We start from the raw sequence: 19,276 nt of genomic DNA on the forward strand, positions 1-19,276 counted from the left end.
ATGGGTTTACCAAAGGCTGATCAACTCCATTGCTTTCTGTCACAAGGTGACTGGTACTATGAATAAGGGGAGGACAGTGCTTATTGCATGCCTTTATTTTAGCTAGGCCATTGACAGTCTGCTAGAGTCTTGTTCTCAAAATTTGTTGAGGTATGTGCTGAGCAAGTAGACCGTAAGGTAAATGGCAAATTGACTGGACTACCAGTCTCAAACAGTTGTGTTCTGTGATGCAAAATCCAACTTGTGGACTTTTTTATCCAGAATTAATTTTAATCCAATTAATGGAGCCCATCATAGATGGTAGGGGACCAAATTAGTTAATGTTTTAGTTAACAACCTGTATGATGGAACAGAGTCCAATCTCACTAAGTGTGCAGATGATACCAAATTGGGGGCAGCAGTCAGTATACTGAAGGATCAGGGTGTTCTTTAGAGCTTGCACAGGCTAGATAACAGGCTGACCAAAGCCTCATGATCTTCAACAAGAGTAAGTGCAGTCTGATATATGGGCTAGAGTCACCCCATGCAACACTGTTAGCTAGGGGCTGACTGTCTAGGAAGCAGCACCACAGAAAAGGATCTAGGGTTCTGATGGACTTGCTTCACCATGCAATTCTTGAATTTCTAATAGTGGAAGCACAGAAGAGGAACAAAACCAAAAATATACCCTATAAAGCAATCTTAATTTAGCTAAAAAGCTTTTTAACTTTGTCTAGTTTGTCCTTGAATGGAGTAGGCTAAGGAATCCTAAATGCTAAATACTGTTAAAACCATCTTCCGGTATTCAATTTAACTTTTTTTTTTTTTTATGGAAAATACTGGAAAATTTTATATTATATGGTAATAGCAATAGCTATTGATCATCTCACAAATTTGAGTTTACAACAGGAAACCAATCCAAAGAACCAGATCCTGAAGCTCTTGAATTTCCCCGAGTGTAGCAGTGCAGGTCCCAAAAGATTTGAAGTGCTAGGAATGTATAAGAAGAGTATGAGTAAAGCTGAGAGATGATTAAGACGTATCTTCTTTAGAATTATGCATTTTTAGTGTAATTAGAGATTCTTTATTATCAGTTTCAAAAAAATATATGCTTACAACTTAGTCTTCTTTTGCTCTTTATCTTCCAAATACTTTTTTGTTCTTATTTCGGAAATAGGGACTTTTAAACAAAAAGGAAAAGTTGTCTTGAATCAAATTTCTCATCTGACGTGAATTTTGAAATATATTAAAGGCTAGATGACTATAAACTTGTGACTAGTCTACTTTTCGTTACCCTGTGCTTCTGCCTGAGATTCCTTCTTTTGACAAAACTTCAAGCTAAAGTAAGGCTTTCTTTTCTATTGTGTTTTTAGTATTCAGTCCCCAAACTTGATAGAACATTTGGGGTTATCTTCCTTTGAAACTGCGTATTCTTTGAATGTGCAGTATTTAAGGTGTGGGGATGAGGGGTCCCTTAGCTCTTTTGTTTGTTGGTTGTTTTTTTTTTTTTTTTAATTCATTGCCCCTTGAAAGTTTTATTTGTTTTTACAGAGGTAGAAGAACTTGGAAAAACGATTACAGGGACGTACCACCTAAAGTTTGTGTAATGTGGCAGTCAGAGTGGGGAAGACCTGAAGACTTGTGACATTTTAAAGGGGAAAGACTGCATCTGGGGTCTTAGAGCCATTTTGAGGGGTGGCCCGAAGGTGCCGGTATCCTGATGTTTATTGAGATGAGTGGGGGTATACATCTCAAAAGATTTTTGAAGCATACATTTCTGATGCTTACTTGAACTGTGTCTAACCTCTGAAGCTGAGGTTACCATTCACCCATCTGTATTTTTTATTCCTGTATTCAAAAAAAGATGTAGGACCCAGAGCTTCCTTTGAACACTGTCAGGCTTAAGACAAAAATGCATGTCTAGAAAAGTTTGGGTCATGTAGGTCACAAATGACTGGCATCAACTACAATAAGATTCAGGCTTTTGGAGACGTAATTACATACGTATACATTCGAACTTTTTTGTGAACGAAAACTTACAGGGTCACTGAAATTTTCATTATTCATTTAGTTTTTTATATTCTGAAATTATTTTCATAATTTTAGTATTATGTATTTAGAAAAACACATACATATATTGAATTTATAGATATGCATTAGAATTTGAGAGAACGGTTAGCTTTCTGAGTTTATTAAACAGTTTGGAAAAAAGATATTTGGAGTAAAAGTTTCCTCCATAAAATTTTCTTGAATGTTTTTCTTAACAGAGTGTTGTGATTTTTCTAGTAACTGTTAATATATCTTTCTTATAAATGGACAACTACAAAACTATGTTTGTCCTCTGATTTTCTTACAAGAATGTACTCCAATAATTAACCAGCTTTTGTAAGTCTGTAAGATCTCTTGGGATCAATTAATCGTTGTGATGTTTCTCTGGAATACATATGATACTCACTACTATTTTTGGCTTAAAAATTTGTTTGGTTTTAGCAGTCATAAGAATGTAGCCGTGCCCAGCTTTCTTTCCTAATTCTGTTGTCTTATATAAAGAAAGGGTTGAAAAAGAAGCATTGCCAAAGGTTAAAATAACCTTTATTAGGGTGCTAACCTATTTATCTTCACCACATAAAATATGTGAAAAAGCATGAAAGACAAACCCAGACAAAAAGACTATTTTTTCCTACTGCTTGGAGTTCAGAGATCCATTTTCTATGAAATGTATATTCACTAAACTGTCTAATTAAAAAGACGTCTGTATACAGTTTTTTATAAAATAGTTCAAATCAATACATTTACATATAGTTTTAAAATGGTGGAAATTAAGACTGAATTTTTGTGGCATTAGAAATGGAATAATAATGCAACTAATAGATGATTTAGTTAAGGTTGATCATATTTGATATTGGCTTAGCTTTGGAAGTTTTTTAGAAAGTCTGGGCCTGCACTGACATTCAACTTCCTGACACTGAACTAAGCTTTACACGTGAACTTTATTTTCTCAGAAAAGCTAGCCCATAGAGTAATCTGATTCCTGAAAAGACTGGATGAAAGAAAAGGCTAAATACACAAAAATATCTAGATCTTTAATTTCTAAAGAAGTTTTCGGTCGCAGTCTATCAATATGTAAGTGAGCATAGAAAAGTGATCTGGTCCTTTTGTATCAGCTATAAGAGCTAAAAATTTGTGATTTCTTAAGAAGTTTGTTAAAATTTCATTATGCCCTTAGAGAAGACATTTCTAGCAAAGAATACTTGGGCCTTGGCAGAAATGAAGTTTAGTTTAAAAAGAAATTAAAGATGTTGTCCTGCAGTAGCACAGGATTTGAACAAAATATGCCACAGAGTTAAATATGTTTGCCATAAACCAAGAGAGAAAGTTACAGCTTTCTGCCAGATGAAAGACAGTACAGCATGGCTGGCTGTGGTATGCCCTGTTCTGTTGTGAATATCCACAGGGTTAACCTTTGGCTTATGATCCTTCTGCCTGGCCACTCCTTCTCCCAGTCTGAGCAATTATTTAACCTGCAAGGTGTCTAACGCTAGAAAAAATAGTTCTTCATGTGGCATGTTGCCCAAGAAGAAATTTTGTCAGTTTATTTGAAATACTCATAGAAAGCTGTTGAACATTCTGCCTTGGATTAAAATACTAGCTTTCACTTGTCTTTTCATTTTAACTTTTTTTTTATTTTCTTGGAGCGAACTAGATTTTAACTGTGCTGTTCAAATATACTCACCAAAAACTAGGAAAGTAGAAATCAAGGACATCACCCTGAAGAACTTTATTTAAACTTGTATTCTGTAGAGAAAACTAGTGGAAAGTTTAATTCTGATTTATTTATTTATTTATTCATGTTACATATTATTCTTATTAAAAAATAATTTGAATCTAGAAAGGGAAGATACTTAGTGAAATCTTGTTGAAAAAGGGCCATTCTGACTGAAAATGCCACTAATGGGCTGCCTCACTGTGGGGAACAGAAGTCCAGAAAAACAGGTTAGACAAAACCAGGCAGGGGAACTGGGAGGTGAATGTTTTTTTTAAAAGCAAAGAATTCCACACATTGTTTCTGTGAAATTCTAATGTGGAAATATTTTTTTTCTTAATAAAAGATGCTCCCCAACCCCCATCCACCATTCCTCCTATTCTATTGTAATGCACAGGAGCCAGTCATGACTCTGAGTTCAGAGTGATTTTTGGATATTAATTTTGTTCTGCTTGTTTGACTTCTGTAGGGCAATTTTCCTATTTTTATCTTAAGATACTATATAAATAAAGCACTACATAAATATCAATAAAAAAATTTCTGGCTAATCCATTGCTATCCTGCAAACAGTGAATGAGTCAATGAAGAAGTGAAGGAAGAAAGGAAAGAGGTATAAAGAGTTAGTTCTCCCAAATTTTCAAAAATACTTCCACAGTTTTATCAGATGATGATTCATCTCGTGGTTCTGAGGTCCACTGTGTTTGGAAACCTGGGGTAGCTTCAGCTCCCATGGCAGCCAACATGTTGGCCTTTTGCAGTTCACCATCCTCTGAGAAATGTAAATGATTTGCATTCTTTCTGGATTGACGCAGAAATGACCTTGCAAGCACACTAACTGCGTGGCTATATTTGTCATAAGAAGTTAGACTACTGTTTTGAGTTAAAGAATCTTTTCCTAGATGTTAGCAGAAAGTCCTTAAACCACAGTTTCCAAGGTCTGAAAGAATATACTGAGGGAAGGATTGTCCTGAACATGTCCAGGTCCTTTCATTCTTTCCATAAGCACTTGCTGCTTAACTCTTCTCATAGCAGAGTACTGATGTAGATAGATACATGGTCTGACCCAGAACTGAGTTGTTACATACCAAATGCTGGCCTTTCTTTTCAACCTTTATTGTTAATGCCTTCTTGCATCCTCTGCTTCAACCATAGTACAGGTTTGGGAATTGGCTAGGGTTTTATTATACTCTTGTGATCCTCCTTGACCTGAGAGATGACAGGCAATATGTGACAGGATTATTCCCAGTTTGGACAGTTACTTGCAGGAGTGCTTCAAAGCTGAGTGTAGTTTAAGACTGTGTCCTGTGACCTGTTCTTTGTTCATGATTTAAGTATGACTCAGAACAGCCCAAATTACATGTATAATCATCAGAAATTATTATGTAGCTCCAGAATATAATCCAGAGCATATAAAACATGCCTAGATTTAGATTGTTTAAATAATGCTTGCACTAAAACTCTGCTTTTCAGTAGCTCATTCAGTCTCCATTTTAGTAGAACTATTCTCACTGACTGCGGTGGTTGTAGGATTGGATTCTGTTTCTGAGATCACAGAAGTTTAATATTTGATGGTAAACAGTCATTATATTTTGCAAAGAAAGGGATAAATTAAATATTTGAAAAATGAAGGAATAACAAAACAAAAAAGTTTAAATACAACATGCCATGAAAAACAATCCCTAAGCCTCCAGAGTTCATTGGTGAGCTACAAAATCAAAGGGGAGAGAAGAACCCTGGCAGGCTTAGATTCTTAAAGGGTGAAAAAAGCCTTTTGATTCAGAAGAAAAAGTTCTTAATCCTAATGGATAAATGGAAATGGCAAATGCTAGGTTTTATTATTAAAATCCAGAAAGAAAACCCTAAAACCAAGTATATTCACACCTTCTTGCTGAAGAATATCAGGGATAATTGTGTTGTGTTTAACAGTGAATTTGGTTTTCTGTATTCTTTCTAGTCTTGGAAGTATGTTGTTTGTGTCCTGAGCAAGAGCTAAATGAAAACTAACATAAAGTCATAAAAAAAGGCCCAAATAAAAAAAAAAAATCAAAAACTTTGCCAGGTATTAAAAATGTGTTTCAAACAGTAATTTGAAGTGAATTTATTTCTATGAAGTTTAAAAAAAAAATCAGAAAGGTCTATATATGTTTTGTGTGCTCGTGAAAATTGAAACTTAGTCTTTGATTTGAAACAAACAATGGAACTGAATTATGGATGACATAAAAGCTTCAGATAAAATGATGTGTGTTAAATCAATTGTATGTGATTTACATGTGTAAAGATATGTTATATACCTCAGTATTTATGAAATTAAGGAATTAATTTGGCTTTAGAAATAAACATAAATATAGTATGCCTATAATTGTTTATGTAGTTCATACAATTAAACATTATAGTTTTATTTGCTTTGTAATTTATCTGGGATGATTGTGGGTGTGTGTTTTTCTTTTAGTGGACAATATCAGAAGAAATTGATCTAGTTTTTAGCCTTAGGTATTGGTAAATCTGTCATAAACTTTGCATTAATTATAATTTAGGACTGTGCTTATGAGAAAGGTATGGACAGTTTCTTGAACTTGGTGCTGTCAAAATCTCTAGGGATAAAAGTAGTTGAAGAGCATATATTTGAAAATCAATTATGTGTTTATTTTTGTTAGCCAAAGCAAACAACAGTGTGATATACTTCCATAATACGCTACAAATTCATAGGAGTGCCTAATGTGCTTAATAATAAATCATTATTTTTTTTTACTTGTGTATTTATACTTTTGAATCATGCTTTTATATTTTCATTGATACTTCTTTTCAACAGTTAGAACACTGAAAGACATTTTATAGGCTATGAAAGAAATAAAAACACTGTGGGGAATATTAAATTAGCAAATGGCAGACACTAGGCTAAGAAAATATTTGTGAGAAAAGTTTCAACCTAAATATTAAGAACAAAGAACTTTAATTGGATTATGGTACAACTATAAAGCAAAAGGATTCGATCAGTGCACTGCTTAAGTGATTCTTGTACATCATGGTACACACCAGTTAAGTTGATTGACATTTAAATTGTACATGTAACTCTCTCCCAGCTGTATTGATTCTTTTGCAAGTAGAGGAGGAAAAAAATACTTAAGAAATTTGCCATTTTTGTATAGCTTTATATACCAGCAAGATAGAAGACACATCTTTTACAGACATTGAATTTACCTGTGACTAGATTGCATGCCCACACTTAGAAAACAAGTGAAAAATTCTTATCTGAAAAACTACAAATATGATTTTCATAGTGCAGTTGAAGAGTAAATTCAAGGAAGAATAACATCTAATTATCTAATTTCAAGGCAAGTTTTTGGTCAGATTGTCTCCCTTTCTCATAGTTACTCATTTTGACCGTTCTGCCCATAAACCCCAGGTAAATGCAAAACTTGAATGTGTCATAGCTGTGTCTCAGCTGAGATATGAAGTTGTCAGTCTTCTGTGTCTGAATTGTACCAATTTCACATCTTTGAATGATCACCTTTTGGGATTTGATTTACTACAACCTGTTTCTGGAATAGATTTTAACTGTGAGTTGTTTTTTTTTAATCAACCATTCAATGGTTGTCAGTGTAAGAGTAGTAACTGAGGAGAGGTAAGTTAGTGGGTTGTAGGTAAATGTAACAGTTACAGAATGTGGTAGATTTTATTTGTTGCCTGGCTCTACGGTTTATTTACATAGATTTCTTAATACATATGACCACCTGAGAGGGGAGGTGTGGTAAAAAGTTAACATTTTATATTTATCCTGAATTGAAATGGTACGAAGGAGAAGAGTGGTAAAGAGGTATTATCTGTTAATAATAAGTGCGTAGAATTTGTCCAGATTTATTAAATAAAAGAATAAAACCCAAATCATACTGTAATCAAAGAATACAGAATTCCAGAAACAAGGAGTCAAAGTGTAAGAATGCATCCCTTTTAAGACATGCAAATAAAGTCAGAGTTTATTGAAAATTTATTTTAAAAAGCTATGTCAGAATGGAAGAATAGTGGCTCACAGTTACCTTATAAATAAAACAAGTGGTCTTAGAGTCACCAAACTATGTGACTAGTACCTGAAGCAACCTTCTCAAAATAGTTGGAATATAGTTTGTCTGTCAGAATTTCAGAGAGCTCGGAAGATCTTGTTCACCAATCTAAGGCCATGCAAAGTCCTACACAAAATACATATTAAAGTATCCAAAGTCAGGATAATTTCTTAGGGTCAGAAATCAGTGCAATCTGAAATATTCTATGAATAGGAGAAAGGTAGTCCAGTTTTATAAATTAGACATTTTAAAAGGAATGAACCCCAAACTCTTTGTTGCTGAAGTGAGAACAGCCTGAATGACTGAGCCCTGTTTAAGTGGAGCCAAATTCTTCCGTGGTGTTTACTTGCTGTGTGGAAGTAATTTGCTTCTCTCGCTTATCAAAAAAACCACGTGGTTGAAAAACTCAAGGATGTATAAAAAAAAATGTCATATACAGGTTGAGTTTGAAACAAAATCTAAATTCTCTTTTTATGAAAGAAAACTGAATTCTGCCATGAAGTGCTTGACACTACAGATAGCACCTATTCAGTCACCTCTCTTCTTTGCAAGCTATTATTTTAGTTTGCCAATTATTCTGTTACATCAAAAATAAATTAGTTGAAAAAATAAGTACATATAACATTCAGGCTTTTAATCCAAATTTCAGTGAAAACTCTTCACTAATTCAGTTCAACTCAGCAAAAGCAAGTTTGACCGTCAGGCACCTACATCTGATATAAAATGCTCAGTCAAAAACAGCAAACAAAGCTGTTCATGGTCTTTAGGCCTTTTTTCAGAGTTCAGCAGTCTTTCTTAATAACTTGAATTTACTAACAATGTTGGGATAAAATTAGAAGAATTTGAGAAGGAAGGGATGCATCTTACTTAAAAAACAAAACAAATGCAAAAACCCCAAAACCCCCACAACCCACAAATACTGTTAATGTGATTTGTTTAAAATAGAACAATACAACACAGCATCTCCAAAGGTGTTTGAAGATTGCTCTGCAGGTGGCAGTTCTGATATACAACTTGAAAACACTTGAAACAGTATGCATCACAATTTAAAAGAGACTTTGCAAAAGTGATCAAACTAAACTGATTTTGTCAGTCCATTTTTTGACTTTACTCATTCATGCAGGCTGCAATAGAGAAGGAATGGCTAATTCTAGATTCCACCCATTTCCCTTCAAAAACACTCCTGCTCTCAAACAAGCTGGACTGGCCAAAGGTAACATGTCACAGAAACTTCTTACTCTTCAGTCTTTATTCATTCCTTAAGGATATGCTAGTCTGGGGTGATTAATAAGACAATCTATTGACTTGAAAAACACAATTACTTTTAGAAGTCTCAGACTTCCTCCTCATCTCCAGATGCAATTTTTCTTTTAGATTTTCTTTCATTTGCTTAGTTTTTTCTTTATTTTGGATTTATTTCAACACTTTACTTCACAGTAGCAGAAAAAAAAGATGATGTGCTTCATCTGTACATTTGGCAATGGATTAAAAATTGCTAGTTGACACACTACTTTAAAAATACTAAAATCTGCATTATATGACAACAGCTGAATGTTTTCAGAACAGCTAAAGGTCATTGAACTGTAATGTCTGCTAGTTATTTCTTAAACTTTGAAGTTTTAGCTTTTTGTTTTGGTAGGGTTTTCTCTTCTTGTTACAAGTGTAATATTACTGATGTTTTATTTCCTACAATTAAAATAAAGGAATCTTATAAATTCATTATATTTGGGGACATTACTCATAACTAAAATAATCTTTTAGCTCAATTTAGTTAGTTGAAAGTAAGGTCTATAATGGGCATGTCACCATTAAGAATCCTTTCTGTTACAGTAACAGACTGAAACCCTGGTGCAGGTTTACTTGCGCATTTTAAATTCAAATTTGCAGGAATCATCAACTGCATTTTTCTTCTTTCTTTTACTTAGAAGTATTCTAGGCCTTCAAATTCCAGTGAACATTCAAATAGCTTGTCATTGTCCCCACCGGACACTTGGCAGTGTGTTAAAAGATCACATTCATATGCAGCAGAAAATAGCCAGTTTCATGGCAGGTAAGTCAAATAATATATTTTTTTCATTTTATTTGGTTCGTTTGAATTTTACAAAAATCAATTAGGAGAACTTGAGGCTTTTCTGATGCTTTTGCTACTTTTGGTTAATATATTATGGGAGATAAAAGCCATTTACTTGTTAAAACCAAATATCAGTTGTCATTTTTCATTGGCTACCAGAATTAAGAATATAATATATATGTGTATTTTGATTTATCTAGGTTTGACTATAAATCATAAAAATTATATTTTTTCACATATATCATAACATAGATGTTGAAATAGAGATTTGTAAGACTAGATAAAGATTAAAAGGGATTTCTTACACAGCTGCATTCTTTTGGAGAGAAAGGACTGAAATATGCATCAAGTAATTGAAATGTAAACATTTCAAATTGATGGCAGACTTTTATTACTCTCCAAGATAAAGCCTTCCTGGAGTATTAAAATAGATTTTTTTGTATTATTTCCAAGCTTCAAAAGTGCCTTTAAAAGGCACAAACAACTTGCAGAATAACAAAGGCTGCAAAATAATCATCCGAGACCCTTTCTTTTTTACCTGCCTTTCAGTACCACTCTTGTACTTTGTTTTCAGGTCAAGGAAGGGAAAAACGTCACAGCTCTCTGACTGGAAGGGAAGAAAGAAATTTTCATTCATGTCTGAAAAAGAAGAGAAAATTTCAGAAGAATGGTATGTTAAGCTATTTTGCTTACTTAGTGATTTCCAGGACTAGATACAGTATAGCTGGCTGTTGCTTGCTGTTACTTAAGTTCCACCTTTCAAGAATCTCTGTTTTCTACCAAAGTAAAAATTACTCTAATCACATCTACAAGTGTCTGGGAGACAGTTGCAATAATGTAATGTTAAGATAAGCATTGCAGCTATCTGTGTAATTCAGAAAGTTTCATAAGTTTCATGCTATGCATAAGAAATACTATACACGTTGTATTCTTTCTGAAAAGTGCATTATACAATAATATGCAGCTGGTGTAACATAATACATGTGAAATGTTTAGTAAGTTATTCTCTTCCCCTAGGGGTTTTAAAGATATTTCTACTGCACAGCTAATGCTGAAGAGGTCCCATAAAATGAAGCCCCAGAAATACAGTAATAAAAATTTAGGTAAGTCAACAGTTTAAAAATGGTTATATTGATGAAACTTTTCTACTCTTAAATCTCAAAATAGTGTCTTTCTCTTAAGAAGTTTGCCTGCACAACATTAAACATTAATTTGAATAAAGGTGGAGTGTGATTCAGTAAAAGCAACTCAATTTAAATCAACTTGTTCCAGTGATAAAATATTCAGATTTTTAAAATTTTTCTACTGCATTTTGAAGATGAGTATGTGACAACTATGCTAAACAGAAATTTTGTTTCTTTTTGTTCATGTATCTCTTTTTCTAGATATGGAATTTATATGTCTGCATTTTGTGCTTCTTGTATTTTCCTCTTGGGAGAATATCAGGTTAAAATTATTGACTTAGGCTGGAACTATTATGAAAATGACATTTAGAGACATATGAAATGAAGTCATTTATTATATTAAATATGCATTGTGGAAATAGATTGTGTTTATCCAGCTTCTCTGTAATTGTCTTCTGGTTCTTCTCAGATACTTCTTATGTCAATGAACCTTTCTTAGAATCATTAACTGTTAGTACGATATGCTAATGGACGTTAATAAAAATATTAAGAACATACTGCTAGTATAAGAAACATTCACATATGTAAGAGCCTGATTGGCAACAGGACCTAACTCTAAATAGTCTTTGGAAAGTGTATCTTTATTTACTTTTAAAAAAAAAATTCTATCATAAGCTACAGTTAATTTTCATCTTTTGTATAACTTTGCAAATCTCTTCTGCATTAAGTGTTGAAAATATTGAAAGACATTTTGCTCTTCAAAGGGAAAAAATTCAGCCTACAGATAAAGTTAAGAAAAATGTTTCTTTGTATATTTTGTTCTACTTTAAAAATCATTCCTAAAAGTAAATATGACAAAAAAAAATCTCTAGTTTAAATTATATTTTTTAAAAAAGGGGGGGAGGGTGGAGACAGGCGTGTAATCAGCAAACTATGTTTTTTTGTTAAAGGAGAAAAAATGGATAGGAGTTTAGTTATTATATTTAAATCTTGTTAGCTTCCCATGATGCCCTACCATGTTACATTAGAAAAAAAAAGAAGTAAATATCTGCTGTGTAGCTGAGTTGTTTACATATATTCCATGTGGTAGCCTCTGTATCATTTTTAAATGAATAGAGCTTATTAGGTTATATCATCTTTTTTTTTCTATATGCTCTCTGGTTTACATTAGTAGTAATTAATCCAGTCATAAATGTCTGATTGAGCGTATCAAATTTGCTATCCTATTTTTGTTGTAGTTCTAATAGATTTTTTAGATATGTTTATATTCACTTTGTTCAGATTATTCAATATGGTATATGGGTGTTGAGATTTTTAATGTACCACTTGGAATATTCTCAAAGTATATTACTATTTTTTAAAAAAAATTTAAAAACTTTTGCATAATGTTTTTATAGGTTCAAATTTTCTCTTCTCGACACTGCCTCATATAGACATATTTTGTATTTCTGACTATTATCACATGCACAAAGATAACCCATATATATAATTTTTCTCTATAGAGTTATCTGACAGTCATTGAAATTGCAGTCTTTTTTCACATTGGAAGAAAGCATAATTTCCAGAACCAAGAAATATGACTGAAAATATTGCATACTCAATCATTTTTCAGTACAAAGATTATCAAGCCAACTATTCTTTCTTATATACCACACTGGCAAAGTCAGGCCTTCCTTGGTCAATAAGGACCAAGTAGACCTTATCAACTAAACAAGTATTTTTATCTTAAACTGATGCTAAATCTCAGCTGTTGCACTAAAAAATTATCCTGATGGGATATTCTTCATGTAAGAATCTCTGTGTATATAACTATATTTTACATCAGCTAGCTCCTCTGAAGTGGTGAGAGCAAGCCAGGGTCTTTTTGAGGGTCTGGTTGAACAGAGGGACTTTACAGCATTTAAATTAGAGTATATATACCTCCTGAGGCTAGCCAGCTCCAGATCAGGAAACTGTAACCAGAGCCATTAGGCTGTCAGTATCTTTCTTGGATCTCTGTGTGGTACAGCTCATGCTAGAATACTTACTGCAATTCCAGTATACCTAGAGAGAAAGAGTTCACAATCTTAGGCCATTGCTGTGAGTTTAATCCTACTGAAGCAGGAATTTCATAAGAGACTTTATTCCTTCTAGTATTTAAAAGCAGATTGAAATGCATCTGAATAAGTAAATGTCAACGCTGTCTTGTAGCGTTTCTATAGAAATTAGCATCCCATCACCTTCATCTCCTCTGAAATGAGCTTTGCCCATCTTGTACTTACTGAAGCTATGTATGAAATGTCATAGAATATATTTTAAGTATTATTATTTCTGTTAGAATTTCCAGGTCCTCAGTGTTACAAATGCAACTGTTTCCATTTTAGCTTCCTGAATTAACATAGTAGAAGGTGTGCTAATACCTTCTAAATAATTTTGTTAGTGATAAAGATTCCTACCCACTAGAAAATAAGAAGCCAGCATCCACTTAAAGTGTGAATTGTAAGGTGTAAAAAATCTATTTTCTATGTTATATCCATTTATTACTACATATCTGACTTAAGAGCAAAACACTAAGTTCTGACAAAAAGAAAAGCATCTAAAAGTTCTAGATACATAAATCATAAGCTATTAACAAATAAACTTTTAGCTTTTATTCTAAGATTTTGGCATCATCCCAAACATCTTTTATGTGCTGTTGAACAGTCTATGGTAATGGTCTTATTATTGCAAGTACTGCTAAGTTACTGATGGGTTTTGTAGAAACAAATGTCCTGTCAGAGTATGCTGTCTGCTTCCATATGCTATCAAAGTTTTGCCTTATGCCTTAGATTCACAAATGCAAAGTGTTAAATCAGCTTCCATTCAGAGAGTTTTACAATTAATATAGTCAAGGCATCTGCTGAATTGGAGCTTGGATTGAACACTCATGAACAGGTTCAGTTCTTAACATCCTCAGGTGTAGGAATTTATTTCTTTCCATTTTCCATCTAAAACATTTTTCTTCTCTTAGCACAACAGTGATGGGATTAATTTGATAAATTATAGAAGTCTACATCTGAGCTAGTCATCTGCATTCTTTTATGCAAAGAAATAGATACCTTAAATGCTATTAATTTCCTCCTAAAACAATTAAAAAACAGGCTACTTGAATCCCACTGTAAAAGCACTTATAGTTCTCCATTGCCTAGACACAAAACTGAGAGTGACTGGCTGAAATACAGAGTTAAACTGTAGATATGTAGAAGTAACTGAGAAATATCTTACCTCATATGTCTGGCCATGTACCTTCTCAGTAGTGGAAAAAATATGGAAAATACTGGCAAGTGCACTGAATCCTGTGGTTTGTATTACAAGGAAGAGCTTAAAGTAGTATAACCTTATAACACAGAGTGATTCAGGCAATGCTTATATTGCAGTAGACCAGTCCCACCAACTAATGGCCTTAAGGCCTGTTATGCCCTAATCCACTACAGTTATGTATGCTTGTTTATGTAGTTAAATAAAATTGTGGCCTGTATTTTAACAATACCAAATGTAGGCTGTGTCTGCTTCAACTATTTTTACTCCACAGTAAGATAATACAAAAAGTGTGGGAAGAAAACAGAAATTTTGCAGCCAAGTAAAACTGGCATAATGTCAGAAATATTCCTGTTTTATCAGGGGTGCCTAAACTTCTATGGAAATTCTAATTAAAAATTGAAATACAGCAGACATTAATTCACCTCACTATGCTTAAAAAAATTAAGCATCTATGACTCATAACAATCTTATCTTCCTAAAGATGTCTTGGCACAGCAGTACAGAATTTCTTGCTTAACTTTGAATTTCCTTGATTCAGTGGATTTTGTAGTAGCCTCTGAAAGTTAACTTCTTTTTCTTTTAAGGTAGCTGGAAGCCATGTCTTGCTTTCAGCTTCTCTCTCCTAGAGCTGTATTACTTTCTGTTTAACAATTTATTTTCCAATGGAAAGCTCTCTTGTCAGTGACTGACCGCATCAGATGGTAATTGTTGCTGCCACATAGGTAGGGAAAAAAAAAAAAAAAAGGTAAAAAGCAGCTGGAGTGGGCCTTGACTCCTAGAACCAGAGCACAATGATAAAGATATTTCACAGAGATCAGCAACTATTTTTAGCAGCAGTTTAGAATTTAAGACAGCAATGCAATACTAATTAAACAAACAAAAAACCAACCCATAACAAAATCCCAACCCACCCCCCTCAAAAGCCACAACTCCAGAACAGATGACCTGACTGCACAACATGGATTTGTGGAATTAACAACAGTCAGAATAAAAACCTGGGGGAAATTATTATTCCTTGTTACACATTACATAAATGACTATTTGTCTATATTTTCTTAGTAGCAGAAAGAAAGCTACTTCTGTTGTTGCAGTGTATTCCATGTAGTGGTATAGTCTAGGAACTTCAGCCATGGATGAGTTGGAGTTCTCATTGCTGTTTAACGATGGAACAAAATGTGGTCTTTCTTCAAAATGAATTTACAGATTTAATTATCTTATAGATAAGTATCTGTCACTGTGTGCTACTTTCATTTATCAGCTCTTTAAAGTTGGCACAGATATGTTTATGTTTTTCTAATTACAGATAGTGCACAACAAAAATGAATGACAAATATTAATTCTTCCAGTTTCACATATTATCAAGAAGTTGTTTAACAAATGTGATGCCAGATCAGGCAGTAACTATTCCTTCCATATTGTTTCTATAACATTTCTTGTGTTTGTCCGACTTATCTTCTATATTTGGAGTCAGCCAAGCAATGTGCATTAAATTACCTCCCTGGTTCCTAGATTGCCAGCACAGATCATTGTCTAATAAGCCACATTTAAATGAGTATGCCAGAGTCCAGGAAGATATTTGTATGATTTTGAATTATTGGACTCTTTCACAGTTCTCTGTGTGAAATCTAAAACATTTGATTGCTTGTCATCAAAGCGTACATGCAGTTCATTTCCCTAGCTCGCTCAGAGACTGAAAAGCACTAGTATTATAAAATAATCTATGTAATATTGCCTACGTTTGGGACTAGGTAAAGAAAAGGACTCATTTTTAATAACAAAAGAGCTGTAGGCAATGGTTGAGGTGATCCAGGTAGGTACAAATTCAAGTAGTCTGGCACTGTGTTAAATCCCTGTAGGTTATTTAAATTATTTTGCAAAGACTCAAAGATAAGTCTTCTGATAGAAATCTCTTAGAAGAACAATTTCCATCATTTCCCTCTCTTCCCAGTTCATGGACCTTCTTTACTACTGATATCCTTGTGCACAAATAAATCTTTGAAAAATCTAGGTTGGAACTAGTAACTTCATGTGACTTCACCCAAATATCCTTGGTATAGTTTCACTTTGGACTGGATGGAGTTTTCATGGAATTGGGAGGGAGACTGGATTAAGGAAAGATGAAGTTTTTAAGCCATTTTGAAACAATTTCAATAGACCCACATAGGCAAAAAGTATGTTATTTAAGGAATTATAGAAATCCTCCATCACATTTTGTCATAAGAGTTTTTAATCAATTTTGTCACTTTGTCTTTGGTCTTCTGTTGATGAGAAACACTGGCTTTGTAACTAGCATAAAGCTAGAAGAAGCTAGAAGTCTTTTTACTAACACTATTAGTTTCCAACAGTGGGTGCTGGAAAAATTGTAATTTTAAAAAATATTATTCTGTAAATTTTTTATCCATGTATAGCACTTGTATGGCTATTTATCTTACAAGTACAGAAAACACAATAATAATTCATACTTAAAATATTTTTATAATTTCTGTTACTTAACATTTCAGCGAGAACTGTTAAAATATAATGTATTACTATCACAAGATATTTTTATCACAAATCTTACTGTGATCTACTCACCCAAATATTTGCTACCATGAAGAACACTAGGTTGCTACAAATTTATTTTTGACTTGGGAGACATGCCAAAATAGGCATACTTTATGCATCTCTGCAAAGTGAAAATACCTACAAATCTGGTAATCCAGTTTGTGAATAAAGTGATCAGAGTAAGTCTAATAATTACCTTTAAAACTAGTGGAGTTAATCATTATTTATTGTACTTCTTGTGTTGTTTCATTGAATTTATACTTTAGTTAGTAAAAGTGGGTTAAAATTCTTTAAATTTGACGTCTGGCTTAATTTGGAAGCTATAATCATCATACAAGATGAGAGAGCTTCTTCTAGATAATTTGAGATAACAAAGTGTAAAGTATTGCCAATTCTGCCTGGGGAAGAAGGCATGGCCTAACTTCCATTTGATTCCTTTGTTAGTCAAGTTTGCTGCTTTATGAGAAATCAACACCATTAAGAACATTCTGTCATCCAAATGCTGCTGCAGTGTGGGCTGACAAATACCATAACATTCTGATGTGTTTTCTCAACCTGCTCTCTCTTAAAGTATCCACACCCAGTTAGACATCTCTGGGCTTACAAGGCAAAGTTCCAATATGCCTGCATGTCTTGCTAATGTCAAGAGAGCATTCTCTGAGAAAAAGTGGAGCTCTTCAGATCCTGTTATGTTCCATTAATTTGTAACTGAAGAGTCTACTGCAATTATAGATCTAGTCAAAACCAACTTTATAAATTGCTGTTAAACTTGGTAAAAAATGTTTGATTTTTCGAATTAAAAATAAAATAAATAAAAAAATGATTTAACAGGGCATTCTGATCCTTTATTTCCATAAATAAGGACACACACAAAAACCTGCTTACTTTGATGCAGTATTATAGATGCTCATATAAACTCTCAATAAATACCAATAAGGTCATGTAACAAACTCTAAATGAAGCATCAGATGTGAATAGTCATGTAAATGTATTCTGTCTGAATGCTCTTTTGAGTCTTTCCATCTCATCTGTTTTACTGCTCTGTCTGTTCTGGCAGTGTCTTACATATTCATTTTTGCTACACTTGCATTCTTTGTGAAAATTTAGATCCTTTCCTTGCTATATCTACTTTCTTGCTAAGTTCTATTGCTGTTCCTCTTGACTTTTATTAGTTTCTACTCTTTTCTGATAGTTTGTAGTCACCTTTGCAGACAAACCACTTCTGGCTTATTGTTTCTCAGATATTCAGAAATTTCTCTGCTTGTGTTATTTTCTTCTTCTTCTAACCATATGAAATATATTCCTTTGATTTTTTCCTTTGGCTTTCTCTTACTCATCTTATGTTCAGTGTCATACCTACAAAACCCTATATACTTTTGCTCATTATTATGTATCTGCTTTTGTTTCTACATTCTTCTCAAGGGTTTTTTTTTTGTTTGGTTGGGTTTTTTGGGGGTTTGGGTTTTGGTGTGGGTTTTTGGGTTTTTTTAATAACTGGCTGGTTTGTTCTGCACTGTGCTTAGAATTTTCACGTTCTTCCTAACCCAGTTTCCCTTAAACTCCTACTTTCCTCCTGTGTCAAGCAAACAATTCTTCCTTCGCATAAAAAAAAAAAATGCATCAGAATCACCTTTCCTGACTTCTGTGGTTTGGCAATAGTTTAGTCTTGTTTAATTAAACTTCTTTTTTTTTTTCCAGTCTAGGAACATGTTTGTCTAGGTTTATATACAATTCTGTGTTCATTTGCTTCTTTGCAAAGTTTTCAAAATAACAGGAAACTACTCAAGATTTCATAATGTGGTATAAAAAGACTTTTGGAGTATTTTTTATTTCAGTAAAGATGGGACGTGAAAGAAGGTTAGCTTATTATCTCTAAGTTTAGCCTTTAAAAAATAAACTTCCTCCTGTTAATATTTTATAGGTATAAATGACTTGATTTAGCCTGCTGAATAGTTCTGAACCAAAGCTTTTAGAAACAGTGCTTGGTATATATTCTGCTAATATTTCTGCTTTAATTTCAAGCTTTAAAAGCAGGATTTTTTTAATATTTTCTGGAAATATATGCTTTAGAATTTATTTTTAATTTGGAGATGAGCTAGCTAAAAGATTACTAGTGTTAAAATCCTGCAAAATAGTGACTTTGGTTCTCGGTTGCACGTGTATTTATGTTGCTTTATTTTACAAAGTATAATCCTTTGTGAATATAAAACCTAATTTTAAAGGTATTTTCATTTATTAAGTGGCTAAAAGGTGAAAAACTGCTTGAAGGAATGAATGAGCCAGGTCTGACCTTTGATTTTAACTTGTTCTTGTCATCTAGACCCAGCTGTGTGCCTGGCGTTGTTCAAAAACAATGAAAATAAACATCTCCATGTGAAACCACCAAGGAAGACACAGCCTATATATGCTGGTTACTTTGAAGGTATGAACAAGTATTTTACTTAGCTTTATGCATATA

General features: G+C 33.3%; 1 protein-coding gene across 1 annotated transcript in view; it reads left to right on the plus strand.

Moving 5' to 3' along the window:
* The window catches only part of LRRIQ1 (leucine rich repeats and IQ motif containing 1), a 113,766-nt gene that overhangs the window by 51,085 nt on the left and 43,405 nt on the right, over nt 1–19,276 (plus strand). Inside the window, 5 exon segments of the mRNA XM_027815279.2 lie at nt 8,924–9,013; nt 9,726–9,850; nt 10,446–10,541; nt 10,889–10,974; nt 19,139–19,240. Of these exon segments, the coding sequence (XP_027671080.2) occupies nt 8,924–9,013; nt 9,726–9,850; nt 10,446–10,541; nt 10,889–10,974; nt 19,139–19,240 (499 nt within the window).

Source organism: Falco cherrug, chromosome 5 (genome assembly GCF_023634085.1).
Source record: "Falco cherrug isolate bFalChe1 chromosome 5, bFalChe1.pri, whole genome shotgun sequence".
In the NCBI taxonomy this organism is placed as follows: Eukaryota; Metazoa; Chordata; class Aves; order Falconiformes; family Falconidae; genus Falco; species Falco cherrug.